The following is a 20392-nucleotide window of genomic DNA, read 5'->3' as shown; positions in this document are numbered from 1 at the left end:
CATCAACAAAATGCAGCTTACAAAGTTACACTTTTGGTATGATTACAACTACATTAAAAATTCGTGTGTGTGTGTGTGTACATAATATATATAATAATGTAATATATATAATAATAATATAGATATATAAAGGAAATTTAACCAAAAATGCTAACATTAGTAAGATATGTGTTCTGGCAGTGATTTTTATTTTTTACTCGTTCTTTTTTGTATTTATTAAAAATAATTACATGTTTTTTGATGAGAAAAATATTTTTATAAGAGAAGTATTTCTGTAGTTTATAGTTTTCTGAAATAGGTTTACATAAAGGCGCATAAAGAGACATAAAGATTTTTAGCAAAGAAAAATAGGCAAAATGCAAAATAAATTTTGCCTGTTTTCCCATGCACACACATTGAAAGGAAACACAACAAAAATTTAAAAGCATGTTGGAGAAAGCCCTAAGGCATATGATGTCTGGTATTTGAAGAAGTGGAGGAAAGAGCAAAAGAGGAATGGGCAGGGACCGTATATCTCCTCATAGGCAGGTTTAGCATTTGTACTTTGTCCTCAAAGTAGTGGATTTTAAGGCATGGTTAGATTTGCATTTTACACATATCATTCACGGGTACCTGTGAGTTGTGGGAAGCAGGTTTTCCTCCACTTTATAGATAAAAAACCTGAAACTCCCAAGTCCTTCATTACCTTGCTAGTGAGATTTACAGCTAAAACTTGAATCTGGACAGTCTCTCTCCTAATCTGGTATCTTTTTTTGCCATTCCTTCTGCCTCAAATGCTATGTAATTTAGTATCTTTATGTTTTTAAAGGGAATGCCCTCAGATCTTTTGGTAAATTAGTAAATTTAGTGAAATTGGTAAGTATTCTTTTAAGCAGATTTAGATCACATGTATAGTTCAGTAATATAGTAAATAATGGTATTTGTGTGGAATGCTTGGTCTACTAATGTTGCTATGGTTTATTTAATCATTTTTCTCAAAGTCTGATCTTACCGGCAGCTCATTATATAGACATAGTAAGTTTTTATTCTGAAGAAGTTATTCCATTTCTGAATAAAGAGTTGTCAGGGAGGTAAGCCAACAAGTTTCATGTCATCACACCTTTGTGAAAATTTGAGTGTTTCAGTCTCTCTATATGATGCTTCCTTCATGCATTAAGGTTCATAATTAGTTCATAAAAATAGAATTTTAAGAAATCTTTTCTATACAGTTTTATCTCACTTTTTTTTTTCATTTTTATAGTCGCAAAAGATATAATGAGCTATAACATGCAACAGAATTAGTGGATCTCCTTTTTCTGTGGCCTAAGTTTCCCATTGTCTGCATTCAAATATCCTTTCCTATCTGAAATCTCACTATGCCAACGAATTTTCCTCACATATTAGATGCCCCTTACTATTCAAACTCTCCCTTAATATCTAAAATTCAAAAACTGAATAGATTTGGATAATACCATATTTTCTTGTTAAACTAACTTGCTCTCAGACTCTCATTATATTAATTCAAAAGCTGAAATGAATTGGATATTCATGGTACAACTGCTTTCTAATATCTTTCAGTTTCCTCACTCTTATTTTCATCCTGATTTTAGGAAGTCCATTTGGTCTATGGAATAAATGATGATATTCTTTGAAAGTTCTTATCAGCAAATTAATATCATGATAGGGTTTTTCCAGCCATTTAGTTCTTAACGTGCCTTCTTTTTCACTCGACGTGCTTTGTTTTTTCTCATCAGTAGAACAGTGTCCCTCCTTTTTATGTTTTTATTATCCTCATTTTCCACCATCTTGTAGGCATTTAAGTGCAGATTTGATCACTTATGTGACTTTTCAGCAATTATTAAGGCTTTAAGGATTTTTTTCTATTATAGTCTTTAATTTTTTTAAATTTCATTTTTAGAAAGAGAGTCTCACTCTGTTGCCCAGGCTGCAGTATAGTGGCCCAGTCATGGCTCACTGGAGCCTTAGCTGTCCTCCTGCCTCAGCCTCCTGCGTAGATAGGACTACAGGTGAGCAACATCATGCTTGGCTAATGTTGCCAAGACTAGTCTTGAGCTCTTGACCTCAAGCAATCCTCCTGTCACGGCCTCCCAAAGTACTAAGTGCCTGAGTCACTGCACCCAGCCTCTGTTATGGTCATTTATGTTAATCAAAAATTTACATTCCATTGCTGGCTTATTCTTTATAAGGGCATGAGAGTTAATTAACATTGCAAATATCCCAGAGACTTTATAGATGAATAATTTATCTTTATTATACTATATTGTATCTAAAACTTGTATTATTTTGGGAAAAGAAGAAAGATAGGTCTAGAGGGAACTGGAAAGAATCTAAACTCTTTGGTGTCAATGTTTAAACTTCTTTCCTGAAAAGAAAGCCTGTTCTCTGAACAAAGATTCTTGTACCAAGTAAATCAATTTACTTTTCACGAGTAAGAATAACTAATCAGGGTCTTTTTTATTAGCATCTGAGAACATATTTTCATTCCAGAAGTCTTCTCTTCACCATATTAAATTATGTAGTTTCTTCAGCCTTCCCTTAGGGAAAGTTAATTTTCAACCTTGTATTTGATCTTGCTGCTATTCTGAATCCACTCCAGATGTCCTTGTCACTGTTTGTGCTATCAACCTAGAAGCAAGGAAGTGCTAGGCATATGCATTCATTAAGAGGGAACTGATAAAAATGTGCTGTTGGATTCTGAATATTATAAAGGAAGTATTAATCAAAATAAAAATAATATAAGGAAGTTAAGTAGAAATTTATCTTATATGAATAATCTAGGAATTTTAGTTTGAAAAGTTTCTTTGTAAAATTGATACATTATGTACATGTTTTAGGGGTACATGATACATTCATATAATCAAATCAGGGAAATTTGGATGTCCATTACCTTAAATAGTTATCTTTTCTGTACACCAGGAACTTTTTAATTATTCTTTTTCAGCTATTTTGAAATGTGTAATAGATTAATGTTAACCATAGTCATCCTACTGCTCTATTGAACACCAGGTCTTATTTCTTCTATCAAACTCTATTATTTATACCCATTAATCCACCCTCTTCATTGCCTTCTCCCCTCCACTCTTCTAGCCTCTGGTAACCACCAGTCTACTCTCTACTCCTTGTGTACTACTGGTGGGAATGTAAATTAGTACAACCACCATGGAAGACAGTATGGAGGTTCCTCAAAAAACTAAATATAGATCTACCATATGATCTAACAATTCCACTACTAGGTATATATATCTAAAAGAAAGAAAATCAATATATTGAAGAGATAATCTGCACTTCCATGTTTATTGCAGTACTACTCACAGTAGCTAAAATATGGAATCTAAGTGCCCATCAGTGGATTAAGGGATAAAGAAAATATGGTATGTATACATGATGCAGTATTATTCATTCATAAAAAAAGAATGAAATCCTGTCATTAGCAGCAACATGGGTGGAACTGGAGATCATTATGTTAAGTGAAATAAGAGCAACACAGAAAGACAAATTTTACATGTTCTCACTCATATGTGGGAGCTAAAAAAAATAGATAGGAAATGTTCTTACCATCCATTCAGATAAATAGAATTCCCTGCAAAAGGTTTTGCCCTTCAGAAGTAGAAACTTTTCTGTATCATGGAATAAATAATTTATGTGTTAATTCATGTATAACAATACAATATTCAATATTTATTGAATAACATTCAATAAATTATCAGCTTTTAGTGATAAAAATGTGTAAAGTGCTTGGATTTATTGCCTGAATAAGGTTTAGAATGGGAATTTTTTACTTCTGTGGTTTGATGGGTGAATTCTGAGGTCTGGGCACAGGAAGTGTGGTGCCAACTCTCTATGTGACTTACTAGAACAACTTTTCCTAAGACTAAAATGACACTGCTGGCTGCTGTTGTAGCCTTTTCTTCTTCAGAAATATCCTTGGCTTTCTATTGTGCCTTGCATGTCTCAGCATTACCTTAGCCTTTGCATTCTAGTGTGTCATTGGCAAATGCCCTTGCCAATGCCCTAACCCTACCTTAAGACTTTTGCCTTAAAGTCAGTGCCTTGACTTATATTAGTATAATGACAACAGCATTGTTTGTATTTGTGTGTTATGTCTTTTCTTATATCCTTTCACATTTAACATTTTGATGTTCTAATATTTAAGGTATGTCTTCCGTAAGTAGCCCATAATTGACTTTGTTGTTCTTGTTTTTTTAATCCAGTATTCTACTTTTTTTCTTTTAGTTAGTGTTTTCTGACCATTTATACTTACTATAATAACTGACATATTTGGGTTTGTTTTCCATTTATCTCATCTGTTTTATGTTCCTTTTTCTGTTTTATTTTGTTTTCTGCAGATTAATTAACTATTTTAAATTATTTTAATTTTCCAGCCCTCCCCTGCCCACATATTGGCTTGTTATTTATACATCCTTTTAATGGTTATGTTAAAGATTATAACAAGCATTTTGGGCTCATTGTTAGTTTAATATAAATTAAATTAATGTAAATTAGTACTCTGCCCCTTCCCAGTCATTGCTAGGACTTTAGAATACTTTAAATAACTTTCTTTCATACCTTTGACGTTATTGTTATTATATATTTCAGTTATAAGTATATTACTACATTTCAACTTATTATTGCCTTGTATTATCAACATTTATTTAGATTTACTCATATATTCACTGTGCCTTTTGCTCTTCATTCCTTTCCACATTTCTGTATTTCTTATCTGTGATATGACATTTCTTTTCAAGGGCATTTGCCAATGAAAGGTATTTTTCTGTTGTTATTTGTCTAAAGATTCATTATTTTACCTTTACTTTTGAAACATCTTTTCAAGTGGAATTCTAGATTGTCAGTTATTTTCTTTCAGCAACTTAAGGATGTCATTCCATCATTCCTGTTCAGTGACCAACTGTTTTATTGTCATTTGTTTGAAGGCAATTTGTCCCCTTCCCCCAGCTGCTTTTAAGATTTTCTCTTTGACTGGTTTTCAGCAGTGTTACTGCCCTGCCCACATACAAGGTTTTCTTTGTAGTTATTTTGCTTCGAGTTTGTAGATGTTCTTAAATCTGTGGATTAGTATCTTTCATTAGTTTTGTAAAATTCTTGGCCTTTATCTTATCAGATATTGCTTCTGCCATATTCCATCTCTCCCTCTCTGGGATTCCAATTATATTCATATTAGACCTGTTTCATCATGACTTGCATTCTATTTGTATAATCTTTTTAGTTTTCTTCTGTCTTTTTGCTCTTCAAGCTTCAGGCAAGATATTTTCTTTTCTTTTTTTTGTTTTTGAGATAGAGTCTCACTTTGTTGCCCAGGCTGGAGTGCAGTGGCACGATCTTGTCTCACTGCAACCTGTGCCTCTCAGGTTCAAGCGATTCTCCTGCCTCAACCTCCTGAGTAGCTGGGTTTAAAGGCATGCACCACCACAGCCGGCTAATTTTTATACTTTTGGTAGAAACTGGGTTTCACCATGTTGGCCAAGCTGGTCTCAAACTGCTGATCTCAAGTGATCCACCCACCTTGGCTTCCCAAAGTGTTGGGATTAGAGGTGTCAGCTACCGCGCCCAGCCCAGGCAAGATATTTTCTACTGATTCTGTCATCATTTACACCAGATTTCTCTTCTGCTGTGTCTAGATTGCTGTTATTGAGTTCTTAATTTCAGTTGTTACATGTTTTTAAATTCTAGAACTTCCATTTTGATTATAAAAAAAATAGATTCTATTCTTTGGTACAATTTTCTGTCTTGTCTTCTTGACATAGTAACCATAATTATTTTAGCATCTGTACCTGATAATGCCAATAACTAAATCATTTGTGACTTTGTTTCTATTCTTTTTTTTTCAGTTGGTCTTGTTTATTAAGTCTGGTAGTTTTCAGTTGGTCTTGTTTAGTAAGTCTGGTAGTTTTAAAGATATAATGTATCTTTATATATTAAAAGTTTTAGAATCTCTGGATTATTTCATTTTTCTCCAGAGAGGTTTTACCTTATCCTCTGATGGCCAGAAAGAGTAGTGGCTGACTCAAGGCTGTGCTGCAATTTTAAGCCTCCTTTGATCTCTGGTTTATCTCTGTTCTTAGAGTGTAGTATCTCAGGGATCCCAATACAGACCTTGTATTATCTAGAACCTTTCTTCTCTGGTGGTCACTGAATACCAATTTTTGTCTCTTGTATGTCTTCAGACTACCAAAACTTCTGTCTGCTTTTCAGGAGCATTCTTCTTAGCTTCTTGTCCTCTTGTTCTACATAAATGAGTGTCAGATTTACCTTTTTTTCACCTCTTTTCTCACCAAGACTTGGCCTTTCTTTCTTTACCTGAGTTCTCCAAATAATATAGTATAACATAGTATTTCTTTCTTATAAAAGCTCTTTCTCTCACTCTTCTAAAGATTTCACCTCAGAATAGGTGTTAGTTTAAAATTCCAGATGCACTTTTAAAATGTCTTTTTTTAAAAATCCACAATGAAAATGTATATTATTTTCTTATTTTTCTTCCTTTTTAGGTCCTCAAGTTCTGGCTGCATTGGCAGCCAAAAACTTTATTTTTTATCTCTCCAGTCCTCCAAGATTGCCAAAGACTCTTGGATTCTCTACTTCCTGGTAGCAGCTATATCCCCAAATTCTCAGCTTTTTGCTTTGTGCCAAGAATAAGAATGGTAGATTCCCTCAGAGTTACAGTTTGGAGAATTCTGGATTACTTCCCTGTGGTTTCCTTCTCTCTAGGATCTTCGCCTTTCATTACTTGATTGTTTTGGTACCTTCAAATTTATTTTATTGGGCTTTCTAGTTGTTCTTGGTGGGAGCATTGCTATGCCCAAAGCTTCTCTGGCATAACCAGAGGCTATGGTTAAATCTTAGTGTTTTAGTCATTTTATTTTAAAGTGTTAATGAACAAGTAATGCATGAACACAATAAAATTTATACAAACAATAATGAAAAGTCACTTTTCCTCCTGAGTTCCAGTCTTACAGTCTTTTCCTTTGGAGGCAAAATTGCAGTTTATTATGTATCTATATATATCATGTATACATATGGACAAGAATACAATCTAAATAATATCCAATAATATCCAAAAGAAAGGAAATCTATATACTGAAAAGATAATCTGTGCTTCCATGTTTATTGCAGTACTACTTACAGTAGCTAAAATATGGAATCAATCCAAGTGCCCATCAGTGGATTAAGGGATAAAGAAAATATGGTATATACATATGATGCAGGTATTATTCATTCATAAAAAAAGAATGAAATCCTGTCATTTGCAGCAACATGGGAGGAACTGGAGATCATTATGTTAAGTGAAATAAGAGCAACACAGAAGACAAATTTTACATGTTATCACTCATATGTGGGAGCTAAAAAAAATAGCTTTGATGAAGTAGATAAGAATTGATAGAATAGAATTGATGAAGTAGATAAGAATACAAAAGTATACATGATATATGTATATCCTTCTTGTTATATTTCAAGTTTTATTTATAAAATATTTCAAGTATGCTGAAAAGAATAGAGACTATAATAAAAATTTTTGTACCCACAACTCAGGTTTAAGAAAATGCTAACATTTTACCATATTTAGATTCTTTTTTTTGGGGGGGGGGGAATAAAATGATGTAATACACTCGAATCCCTATTTTAAAAATCTATTTTATTTAACAATTCTTTTTTCTATTTAGTTTGGTTTTCAGGATTTATCCATGTTTATATGTGTAGATCTCCCTTGTTCATTTTAGTTCATATATGGCATTCTTTTAATTACTCCCCTGCCAACCCCCATTTATTTTGTTGTTATTTGGTTTTGCTTACATAAATCTGAATGTATTGTACTCTATATTCTAGATTTTATATTTCTTACAAAACCTCTTTATATTTAAAGTATGTGGTACCAAGAAAATTTACTTTATATCCCCTCTCAATTTTTAGTTTTCTTCTGTCTTTTTGCTCTTCAAGCTTCAGGCAAGATATTTTCTTTTCTTTTTTTTTGTTTTTGAGACAGAGTCTCACTTTGTTGCCCAGGCTGGAGTGCAGTGGCACGATCTTGTCTCACTGCAACCTGTGCCTCTCAGGTTCAAGCGATTCTCCTGCCTCAACCTCCTGAGTAGCTGGGTTTAAAGGCATGCACCACCACAGCCGGCTAATTTTTATACTTTTGGTAGAAACTGGGTTTCACCATGTTGGCCGGGCTAAACACAAAACTTATATTTGGGGACAAGTGTATGAGAGTTTTTAATGTAATGGTGATACAGTGAGGGTTGTGTAAAACATTTTGGTGAATTCCAGATGTATTGCAAATCTTTGATATGTCTACCTTTGGCATGTCCCAAGGTTTATAAATAGTGCATTTAGGAAAAATTATAAATTACCCTGACTCCTGTTTCTTTACCTTAGTACTTCCAATATAATATAACATAGCATAATATGTAATGTAAATATTTCTCCTTTTTTTCTCTCATTCTTCATAAGACTTCACTTAACAGAATGTCTGTTAATTTAGCTTAAGTAATTTAGCTTCAAACAAGCTTTTTTTCTTTCTTTTTATTTAAAATTTTAGGTACCTTACAAATGGCAATGTATGTTAGTCTCTTATTTTTCTTCCTTTTTTAGGTCTGCAATATTTTGATAGCATTGTAATCAAGATTTATCGATTCATTTTATGTGCTTTAGCACTTTGCTAAGTATTATTGTGGATATTAATGGAATATAGGACATTATCTTGGCCCACATGGAGGTTAAAATTTAATTGAAGAGAAATAAACTGATCATTAGACCACTAACTGAAGTGCTAATGATGTGAAGTGAGATCTGGAGTGGACCATAAAGGATGGTGAATATTTGATTTTGGAAAGCAAAGAGGGGAAGATCTTTACGATTCCAGATAGGTGAAGCTTGAAGAGTTTCACCATTATGCAGCTGAGGGTACACATTTGCGATAATGGGAAATTAAGTGAAGTAGCAGCAGAGGGTCATCAGTAGTCCAGGAAGATTAGAATTGATGAAGCAGACCGTGAGATGCCCATATCAATTGTAAGTGAGAGGATGCAATCAGTATTTTAGGAAGCTGAGTGGATCAGAGCAAGAGGAAGGAGGTCAACTAGAAAGCTTTTATGGAAATTTGGGAAACTCAACTTAGATATAGCCTTCCAAAAAATGCCTGTGCACTTTGGCACAGTAATTGCTATACTAAGGCTTCTGGGAAAACACTTCAAGATGTATGGTGTCTGAAGGGACAGAGAACTGGATCAAAGCAACATTTTAAAGTAACTTGGTTTTTTTTTCATGTGTTTTTGCCTCCTGGCACCTTTTCCCTCCAAATCCCAGTGAGTCCAGTGGTGGGGAATTTTTCTGCAGTCTGCAACATGAGAATCTAGTGTGGTTGGGTTCCCATAAGTTGGAATATCTGGGAGCTCTTAGAGTAGGCACAGATCCTTTTTTTTATTTTTTGTAGAAATGAGGTCTTGCTTTGTTGCCCAAGCTGGTCTTGAACGCCTGACCTCTAGTGGTCCTCCTACCTCAGTCCCCCAAAGTGCTGGGACTACAAGCATGAGCCACTGTCCCAAGCCAAAGCACAGATGCTTAATCAGAGTATCCTATAGAACTCTGAGGGAGTTCATAGATAAGCTTCTGGGTGAATTTTCTGAAATTATATTTTAAATTTTGGATTATGTACATTTTCTAGACAAGAGTTTCAGATTCTGAAAGAAGTCTCTGACCTTCCCCCTCCCAAATTAATAATTACTGCTTAAAAGATTTACTTTGTACAAGTCTCAGTCCTATCTCTTCAGAGACTACTTGAGCCAAGTAGAAAGAAGATAAGTGATTATATTATGTTGACCCGTGTACAATTGCCAATATTTAATTTAGTAGTTTTTGGCCTATAAAACATCAATGTCATGTGATCCAACCTAATATAGCCTTAAATAACTTTGCATGCATTTTAAAAATGTAAAGGCATTCATTTTAGACATGTAGGTTTTAGTTAAGCAGCATATATTCAAATTTGAATTTAAATGTATCGATTTATTTCATTAAGGCAATTAAATTCTGGTTATATTTCCTCAATTTCTACATTCCATAAACTTAATGACTTTTGTTTTATGTAGTTTTGGGTTATGCAGTATTTTTTAGGAGTATTTCTCTTGTGTATTTAACGCTTCTGCTGTGGTAAAACAGGACAGGGAAATGGTGGAAAGAGAAATGAAAGAGGAACGAAGAAGGTATATGATATAGTATAAAAATAGCAAATGGGTTCAAATTATTCATTAACTTCCAATGATGGTTAGGTTCTGCCTGGAGCTCTTTGATAATGAGAATTCTCAGGCCCTGTTTGGCTCAGGGATAAAAAGTACATTGATGGATCTGTCCTCAATCATGTGAAGTCTGTCGTGAGCACAGGACAACTGAGTGGCAGAGCTCATACCATACATTTGGTGTTCTGTTAATTACTTCCATTTAATCAGAATTTCTTTGTTAGCCAGAGTATTACATTTCTTCAGAATGATGGATTATTTGACTTTCATAAATGTAATTTGGCATTTGAAACTTTGAGTCAAGAAAACCAAATTTAACTATAAACTATTTCTGGAAGACTTCAGAGAACCAACAGCAGTACAATTCGGGTTTTTTTCTTTGATTTTTGTTTTGTTTTGTTTGTTGTTTTGTAATTTTCACTGTCTTTTTTAATTAAGGGAAAGAAAAGAAATATCTACTTGGAATGAGGAAACCCTTTAAACCTATTCTTTTTTTTTTTTTTTTTATAGACTGCTTTCTGATTCCAAACAGTTCAACATTTTAAGAAAAGCAAGATCTTATATAAAGCACAGAAAGTTTGACGAAGTGGTAAGTATACTGGCCTTATAGACATAAATAGCTGATTATCATTTTGGGGATGGGGAGGAGAAAAATATGGCAATGGAGAGCAAAGTAGACAGGCCAGGGAGCTTTCTTGAGCCCTCAAGGAAGGATTGTATTTCCTGAGTAGCTGCTTTAGCAATGGACATATCTCTCTTATTTCAGCTAATATTATGGGTAAAAAAAAATTTTTTTTGAGACAGAGTCACTGTCGCCCAGGCTGGAGTGCAGTGGCGCAGTCTCGGCTCACTGCAAGCTCCGCCTCCCAGGTTCAAGCAATCCTCCTGCCTCAGCCTCCTGAGTAGCTGGGATTACAGGCATGTGCTACGACGCCCAGCTAGTTTTTGTATATTTAGTAGAGACGGAGTTTTGTCATGTTGGCCAGGCTGGTCTCAAACTTCTGACATCAGGTGATCCATCTGCCTTGGCTTCCCAAAGTGCTGGGATTACAGACGTGAGCCACCACACCCAGCCCACATTTTTTAAGGTTAGCATTAGAAATGAACTATTACCATTTTTTAAAATGAGAAAATAGATGCCAAGTTTTTGTCACCCTACTTATGTGTAATGTTATAGAACACTATATGTTTGCCACTCAGAATTATCTATACATTATTAAAAGTCTAATGATTCATGCTGAAACTTGGACTCTTCCAAACTCCTATCTCACTATGTTTTTCATTAATTTTTCTTTTTAAATGGTCATTTAATTTTAAAGTAGAAAAGAATTCTGTTTTCATTTCTAAAATTGCCTAAATAATTGCCAATTCGTGCATTTCTAATGCTTTTCTTTGACGGTTTTAAAATGATAAGCTAGTCTTCTCCTGTAAAATATTAAGCTACTTAATGATGTTTTATAACTGATTTGAGTAATCCCATATGAGAAAGTAAAAAATATAAATATGGCCATTATCATTGTTTGGGACCTACATTAGAGAGCCTTCATTTCTTTTATGAGTTATCTGAAGACCATTTCCACAAACACACATATACAACACAAATAGTTTACATTTAAAATGCCCTTTCTTATTAAGATTAAAAAGTTCACTTTATTCCGAATTTTTCTCATACTTTAAAAGAAGATCCTCGAACAATTAAAATCTATTCTTAATCCATCATCTACAGTTATTCACTAATTTTAATACAACGGTTTGGCTGTTAGGAATTTAAAAGTTTCCTTTCTTTAAAATGTAGGTTTTCTTATTCTTTCTGTTAGCAAGTTATATATGTTTTTTTCTCCATAGGTCTCCCTTTGCAAGGAGCTAATTCATCTAGCGTTGAAAGGATTGTCCTATTATCACACATATGACAGATTCTTTTTGGGCATCAATGTTGTTATTGGTTTTGTGGGATGGATATCTTATGCTTCTTTGTTGATCATGAAGTCTCATTCCAACCTTATAAAAGCTGTTAGTAAAGAAGTTAAGGTACGTTTAGAAAATGTGAAGATTCAGATGATGATATAAAATCACTAGTACTGAATCCAGTGTAATGAGTTTATAGGATGTGCAAGTCCTTGTTCTAAGATAACTCTTGTTTATCTTTCATTTGCTTTTATTGTATTGGATTTTTCCTCGGTTATCTCTTTCTTCAGTTGAGAAAAAGATATATTGATAATAATGATCCTATAACTTAAGAAAGCTATAAAGATAGAGGTGTAAGTAATTTAAGTGCTCCTATGTTATTAACGGTGTTGATCTTCTGTTTTATTTTATAACTAGCATTTTTTTTTTTGAGACGGAGTCTCGCTCTGTCGCCCAGGCTGGAGTGCAGTGGCCGGATCTCAGCTCACTGCAAGCTCCGCCTCCCGGGTTCCCGCCATTCTCTTGCCTCAGCCTCTGGAGTAGCTGGGACTACAGGCACCCGCCACCGCGCCCGGCTAGTTTTTTGTATTTTTTTTAGTAGAGACGGGGTTTCACCGTATTAGCCAGGATGGTCTCGATCTCCTGATCTCGTGATCCGCCCGTCTCGGCCTCCCAAAGTGCTGGGATTACAGGCTTGAGCCACCGCGCCCGGCCATAACTAGCATTTTATAAGTATTCCATATCTTTCTAGTACAAGTGGTCAGAAAACTACTTCAAAACAATGTATTTAATTTTATCTGATATTAAAAGTTTAGGAGCTAGAAAGCAATAAAATTATTTGCTCATAATGTTTCTTCTTAAATGATGTATACATTTTTAAATTACTCTCACCTTCTTTTAACTTTCTGAAGTTTCTCAAAATGCAGATTTCTAGACCTTTCCATGTATTCTTATTTTAAGAATTTGTTCCTACTTTATGCTTTCATTGAAAAAATAAAAATTAAAAAAATCTCTTTAATGATACTTCATATTGCTGAGACAATATAACAGTACATATATGGTTTTGCTACATTAAAACACTTTACTCTGTTAAAATATATTTCTAACTATCATTTACCAGGGAGAATATGCCACTTTCATATCCTTTGCTTCATTCTCTTTAATGATTATTACCATGTTCAAGTTCTTTAAAAAGTAATATATCCTGGTGGTATATTTTTAATAATAGTCTGCAGATATTTCCAGTGGTAACTTTTCCACTTTTATATTTTATTATTCTGTAATGGAAGTAAGGCCATTAGTGTTTATTATAATTTTGTATAATGCTTTAATGTATCTTAAATAATTTCCCCCAAGTAATTTTAATTATTTGAGTGTATGTGAAATTGGCAGGAATGGGAATTATATCTAGGCATTCTTAGAACTCATAACAGTGCTAGAAGTAGACATAATTTATGTTTACAAAAAAGGAAGCTGAAGCTGAGGAGGATTAAGTTACTTATTAAAGGCCACTCAGCTAGCATGTGAGGGACTGAGACTTCAATCCAGAGCAGTCTTGGGCCAGAGATTGCCTTTTCATGTTTATCCTGATATTCAGTTTATTGAGAAAAAATATGTTTTTATATTGATATGTTAACAAGATTTCATAGCTGATAGTTCTTCTTTATTCATTAATCTGATAATACAGCCAATATTTAATTGAGTATATGATACAATGCTAGATGCTGGCAAGGGTGTCCAATCTTTTGGCTACCCTAAGCCACATTGGAAAAAGAATTGTCCTGGGCCACACATAAAATACACTAGTAATAGCTGATGAGCTTAAAAAAAATTTACAGAATACCTCATAGTGTTCTAAGAAAGCTTATGAATTTGTGTTGGCACCACATTCAAAGCTGTCCTGGGCCACACATGGCCTGTGGGCTGCAGACTGGACAAGCTTGCTGTCTAGGCTATAAAAGAAATATAAGATTCAGAATCTGCCATCAAGGAGCTTAGAATTTAATAAAGTAGGTAAGAGATGTACACATATGACCACCTTACCAGGCATAGGTCACTGTATCTATACTCGACTACAAAAGAAAACTTGAAGATATGTTAAGTGTTTGGGATAATAAAAAGACTATCACATTTTAAATATGAGAGCTGACTTTAGGGTGACAATAACAGGAAAAAGTAAGTCTTGGTGGGAGTTTAACAGTCAGAATCTAGGGAGAGGTTGAGAATTAAAGCAAATTGAATGATGTAAACAGAGGCAGATTTGGGAAGATGTACTATTATGCTGGGATAATAGTAATATGTATTGAGCCCTACTGTTCCAGGACTGCCCTGGGTGCTTTACATAAGTTATTTAGTTAGGCTTAACACTACCCTAAATATTGGTGGTTATGATTCTCATAATACAGATGGAAGGATTTAGGCTCAGAAAGATTACATGTTTTCCACAAGGACACATGGGTTTTAAATGACAGAACCCACATTTTCTGATACTTGAATTCTTTGTCTTTTCTACGCCATGCTTCCTTCAAAATAAATAGTTCACTTTGTGTAGAATGTGGGAGGTTTGTTCGAGGGACTGATAAGAAATAATACAATATAGATTAGGCTGAAGTAATCAAAGGCTTCAAATGCTGGACTATAGCATTTATACTTTATTTAGTGATGAATTGGTACGTCAATCAATAAAAACCAGAGAAACAGAACCAGGAGGCAATATATATTAAGAGATGTAGTATAAGAAATTGGCTTATGTGATTGTGGGGCCTAGTTAGGCAAGTCCTAAGTTCACAGGTCAGGCTGTCAGGAAAGGCAGACTGAACTCACCAGCAGGAGCTGAAGCTGCACTCAACAGGTAAAATTTCTCCTTTAGGGAACCCTTAGTTTTGCTCTTAAAGCTATTCAACGGATTGAATCAGGTCCACCCAGATTATCTAGGATAATCTCCTGTACTTAAAGTCCCTGATCCTTACACCATGGAGACTATCAGTAGTGAATTACGTTGATGAATTCTCTTTTTTGGCAGATGATTGGGAATAGTGCATATGACTGAATGAAGTTTCTATTTGTTGGGCAATCGAGAGAGAAGCTTAGGTAGCCTGTCACGTTGGAGCTTGAATAGATAGGACATTGTTCCAAATGAAAATTAAGTCCCATACCTTATTACGGATTAAATAGGCTTTTGCAAGTTATCCAGAGAACTCAATCAACATTTATAAAATTATTCCTAAAAGGAAACATGTTCAGAATTCTGAACAAGTTACTTGCAAACAAACTTTAAGGCCATAGTTACTTTTAAGTTGAGAATTGCTTAATTGCAACAATTCCCAGTTATCTAGGTTTTTCCTTTCTAATATGCTCCTCAAATAATATATTTTTCCTTGTCTTAATGCAGCTCTTTGATTAATTATCTAGTTGTATAACCATTGAAAGAAAGTCATAGGTTTTCTTCACTTTATAAAATCTCTTTTAAAACCTATCAATTACCATTGGTTTGGAAGTGTTTCAATGTTTTGTTTGATTTTTCAGAAACCAAGCCATCTCCTGCCATGTAGTTTTGTAGCTATTGGCATTTTAGTAGCATTTTTTCTGCTGATTCAAGCGTGTCCCTGGACATATTATGTATACGGTTTGTTGCCAGTGCCAATATGGTATGCAGTTCTAAGAGAGTAAGTAATGCATCTTGCTGCCTTGTTTTTTTACTTCATTGACAATTAAATCTGTATTTAAAATGCATTCGATTTCTATACCATAAGTCATCAAAGATATTTATAATACTGTACTTTCAAATCTCCAATCCTCTCACTTCATTTATAACTGTATAAATGTTGGATAGGATATAAACATTATTTTTGTTATACCTTTCCCTTTTGACTTCATCTTTATTTTTCTGAAGTGGCAGTGTTCACTTCTTTGTGTATCTTTTATAGAGAAAATGGAATAGAAGTAACGATTAATATTGATCATACTATGCCTAGACTAACTTGCATTTTGAACTTGTGTCATCATCTCAGATTCCAATGTATCTTCATATTTGACAAAGATATTTGCATGTTTTATTTCCATACATTTTGACTCCTCCTTTCCTAGCGATCTTATAGATATAGATAAATTAAACTTTGTAGTTAAACCTAATATGGTAATATTTACACACAGAAATTAGTCTATATTTTTCACATGTGCTATGGTTTTACCTATAAGTACTTCCTCACAGGTTGTACTTAAAATAGAGTGTATTGTTAACATTGTAGAAAAATTAGAAGTAAGGCTCTTTGGCCAGTTTCAAACACTTTTAATAAAACCACTAGAAGGGAGTACTAGTTCGTGCTCACTGGCAGCCAGAGTCACGCTGCAGATCTTACTGGTTTCTGTTTTTACACCAGTAATCTGCAATTTAAACTTAGTCGTGGATATCAACATATTTTCTGAGCAAACCAGACCCCTAAAGTCAATGAAAGAATGAGAGCCTGTTATATAATAAGGGTATCCCCCAGGTTGGGCCTAACACGTGCGTCTTGACACTATGCATACTTTTATTCTAATTTTTCTTAACTTTAACTTTGACTACTTCTTCCATCTTTTAAAACATGACATGTTAAAAATATTTCAGAGTTGGCTGGACGCGGGGGCTCATGCCTGTAATCCCAGCACTTTGGGAGGCCGAGGCAGGCAGATCACTTGAGGTCAGGAGTTCAAGACCAGCCTGACCAACATGGCAAAATGTTTCTACTAAAAATACAAAAATTAGCTGGGCGTGGTGGTATGCACCTGTCATTCCTTCTCAGGAGGCTGAGGCATGAGAATTGCTTGAACCCAGGAGGTGGAGGTTGTAGTGAGCCAAAATTGCACCACTGTACTCCAGCCCAAGTGACAGAGTGAGACTCTGTCTTAAAAAAAAAAAAAACTTAAAAATATCAAAAATTAATATCAATATTAAAATGCTTAAAATATTAACTATAAGACAAAAAGACATTGATCAAATAACATACTGTTACCTCTCCATTTGAAAGGAATAGGATTGTTGCATATGCATATTTACCTCAAATTTTTAAAAATATCATTTAGTCTGGTTTTTAAACTTTTAGAACAAAATGTTTTGTCTTTGCAGAAAATCGTATCTAGTACAGAACCTCTCCTGAATTATTAAATGTCCTATATGAAGAAAACATATATATTTAAATTTTAAGGGAAAACATGATTTTGAAAGTATGTTGTGCCCTATCTTTATCTTTTTGATAGATTATATAGGAAAAAGACATAAAAATTCACAATCTTCTAAATGATTTTACAAAATTATCTCTTGATTCTGTGTGCTTATTCATTGTTAAGAATAACAGAAAAATTCCCTTTTGACTGGTGTTAGCTTTTCTTTCCTACATGGCACCTTCATCGTTTTGATGAAATTCTGTAGCCGTTGCTTTCAATCAGAGAAAGGTCGTAAACCAAATGATACTGACCTTCTAAAATTACTTACTTAATAATGCACTACAAATGTTAACTTTTTTTTGCTAGTGATAAAATGTAAAAAGTACTCAAGTATGGAATACATTTTTGATGGTGATGAGTTCACCTAATTATAATTAGTGTACAATTAGTGGCATCTTAAATTGGGTTTGGAAAAGGTTATTTAGCTCAGTTAAAAAATGTAATTAAGATTTTTCCCTAACTAGATTAGGAAACCCTACCTTTATTTCATTAAGATTTAAATATAGGATTACTTGGGTGAATTTTAAAAAATTTTTCAGTTTATATGCATTTGGATTTATTGTGTTTTATATCTGATGTTGCATCTGTAATTGTATGAACCCATATTTAAACTAAGATCAAACGAGATTCATTTATTGTCATTAATGCTTATAAAAACCAAGCAAACTTTTGTGATAATTTTCTTTTTTCTTTTCTTTTCTTTTCTTTTCTTTTTTTTTTTTTTTTTTGAGACACAGTTTTGCTCTTGTTGCCCAGGGTGGAGTGCAATGGCACCATCTCAGCTCACAGCAACCTCCACCTCCCAGGTTCAAGCGATTCTCCTGTCTCAGCCTCCCGAGTAGCTGGGATTACAGGCATGTGCCATCAAGCCTGGCTAATTTTGTATTTTTTGTAGAGATGGGGTTTCACCATGTTGGCCAGGCTGGTCTCAAACTCCTGACCTCAGATGATCCGCCCTCTTTACCCTCCCAAAGTGCTGGGATTACAGGTGTGAGCCACTGCGCCTGGCCGATCATTTTCAAATTAATTCAGAAATTATATTTTCCCTAAAATACTTCTAGATTTAAAAAAAAAAATTAGGTAAGTAAAGCCCTTGAAACAAATCTGTTAGAGTTTATTTTAGTTTTTGAATAATCTATAAATGGAAAATTCTCTAGTTTTTTAGCTTTGTGCAAAGTTTGTATTTTTATACTATGTATGACCTAACTTTAAAATTCAATCAGTCTTTTTATTTGAAACAGATGTCAAGTTATTCAGGACCTTGTCACGTCACTGTTGACCTATCCTTTGAGCCATTTTGTTGGGTACCTGTTAGTCTTTACCTTGGGCATTGAAGTATTAGTAAGTAACTTATCAGATTACAACATTTGCACATTTCTTTCATATATTTTTAACTAGTTCTAAATGACCTTAATTTTCATTCCTTCTTTGGAATACATTACTAGGTTCTCAGTTTTTTCTACCGCTATATGCTTACTGCTGGACTTACTGCCTTTGCGGTTTGGCCATTTCTCACTCGGCTGTGGACTCGAGCAAAGGTATGAGTACTCATTTTGACATAGGACAGATTAGTAACTACTTTGTTTTGACACGTATGTAACTTAAGGAACTGTTTATTTTTAAAGAAAAGGGTAGAATGTGTTTTTACATAAAAGAGCCTGGTCATATTGATAGGATGACTGACATTACCTGTAAGGTTTCAGTAATTCACTTAGACTTTCACATCAAAATGGGCCAGTTATGTGGTAATTGAGGTGCTATACAAGTTGTACTGATATGTCCATCTCTGAAGCACTTCCTGGATTTGTTTCGCTTCAAATATCTTGATAATGGACCAGGAGAGGAGTCGCCCAGAGCAGCACAGCCCAGTGGCTTAGGGGTCTGCACTCTGAACTTGAGTCACAGGAGACATCTCCCTCCTTACTCTGAACCACTCAGTTTTGTTTTGTTTTGTTTTGTTTTGTTTTCTGGAGAAGTATGTATTTATTATAGATATATAATTATTAAATTATTAAAATATATTGAGTCTTGATTTTCTTCCTTCAGCGAGGTAGGGAATTACAATGTGCTTCTACAAAGAATGCTCTCCTATTTCCACTTTCATACTTTTTGATAGAAGTAGCAGGAAGATATCTTCTTTCTACTCTGAGAATTTATTTAAAAAACTTCAATGAATGGGATTATTGATCTTTTAATTTGTGAGGGATCTTAATCTAATTACAAAAGTAGTTTTACTTATTTTCCTTCTGGGCTCAATTGTTTGATGATTATTGTAGGCCACCTTTTTTATAGATGTCTTCATCAATACATGGTCTAACATAAATTGAAGCACTTTATGCAGGTTTAAATCCTGGTTATTTTATTTACTTGTCATGGACCTGGTACTACTTATATTTTAACTTCTCTGAGCTCTGTTTCATCATCTGATGCATTGGGAAGAATAATACCTGCCTCTGGAGGTTATTGTGAGAATTAAATGAGAAAATGCTCATATTATACCTAATACTATACCTGCTATGCAACAGATCCTTCACAAATAGTAACTATTACTTTTTAAAGTAGTTAGCTGTTGATTCTGCTAGAAAGTATTTGAAAAATAAAATAATAAATAGCTGTAAGGTTTTGCATTTTCCTTTTACCGTCACAGTCATATAGTCTGTGAAACACTAATGATAGTTTTCTATACCCTGTTTGTCTAAAGATAACTTTCTTCTTGATTCTAGGTGACCTCACTGAGTTGGGCTTTCTTCTCTGTGCTCCTGGCGGTGTTCCCACTGATGCCGGTTGTAGGTCGAAAGCCAGACATCTCTCTAGTGTATGAATAATATTGTATTTTCTTTTCTTTTCAATACAGTTTCTTTTTTTCCTCAATTAACACTGTAAAATTTGAACCTAATCTTGGTCAAGAATTTAAAATCACGTAAACTAATGGGAATTTAAAATACCAATATCAAACCATTAGTCATGATTTTAGCCTAGGTTCTAAGAGTCATTTAACCTCCTAGTAAGTGCTTCCGGGCTTTCATAATGAAATTATG

The 20392-nt window shown here is 34.1% G+C and overlaps 1 protein-coding gene across 5 annotated transcripts in view; it reads left to right on the top strand.

Annotated features, from left to right (window-relative positions):
- PIGN (phosphatidylinositol glycan anchor biosynthesis class N) overlaps window positions 1–20392 on the top strand; it is a 142475-nt gene that overhangs the window by 62485 nt on the left and 59598 nt on the right. For all 5 annotated transcript variants that reach the window (XM_030926073.1, XM_030926076.1, XM_010388814.2 and 2 more), the window contains 6 exons: window positions 10758–10836; window positions 12093–12275; window positions 15678–15817; window positions 18596–18695; window positions 18800–18892; window positions 20078–20169. In XM_030926073.1, the coding sequence (XP_030781933.1) occupies window positions 10758–10836; window positions 12093–12275; window positions 15678–15817; window positions 18596–18695; window positions 18800–18892; window positions 20078–20169 (687 nt within the window). The remainder of the gene's footprint in view (window positions 1–10757; window positions 10837–12092; window positions 12276–15677; window positions 15818–18595; window positions 18696–18799; window positions 18893–20077; window positions 20170–20392) is intronic.

This window comes from Rhinopithecus roxellana, chromosome 21 (assembly GCF_007565055.1).
Source record: "Rhinopithecus roxellana isolate Shanxi Qingling chromosome 21, ASM756505v1, whole genome shotgun sequence".
NCBI lineage: Eukaryota > Metazoa > Chordata > Mammalia > Primates > Cercopithecidae > Rhinopithecus > Rhinopithecus roxellana.
This window is presented reverse-complemented; position numbering and strand designations above follow the sequence as displayed.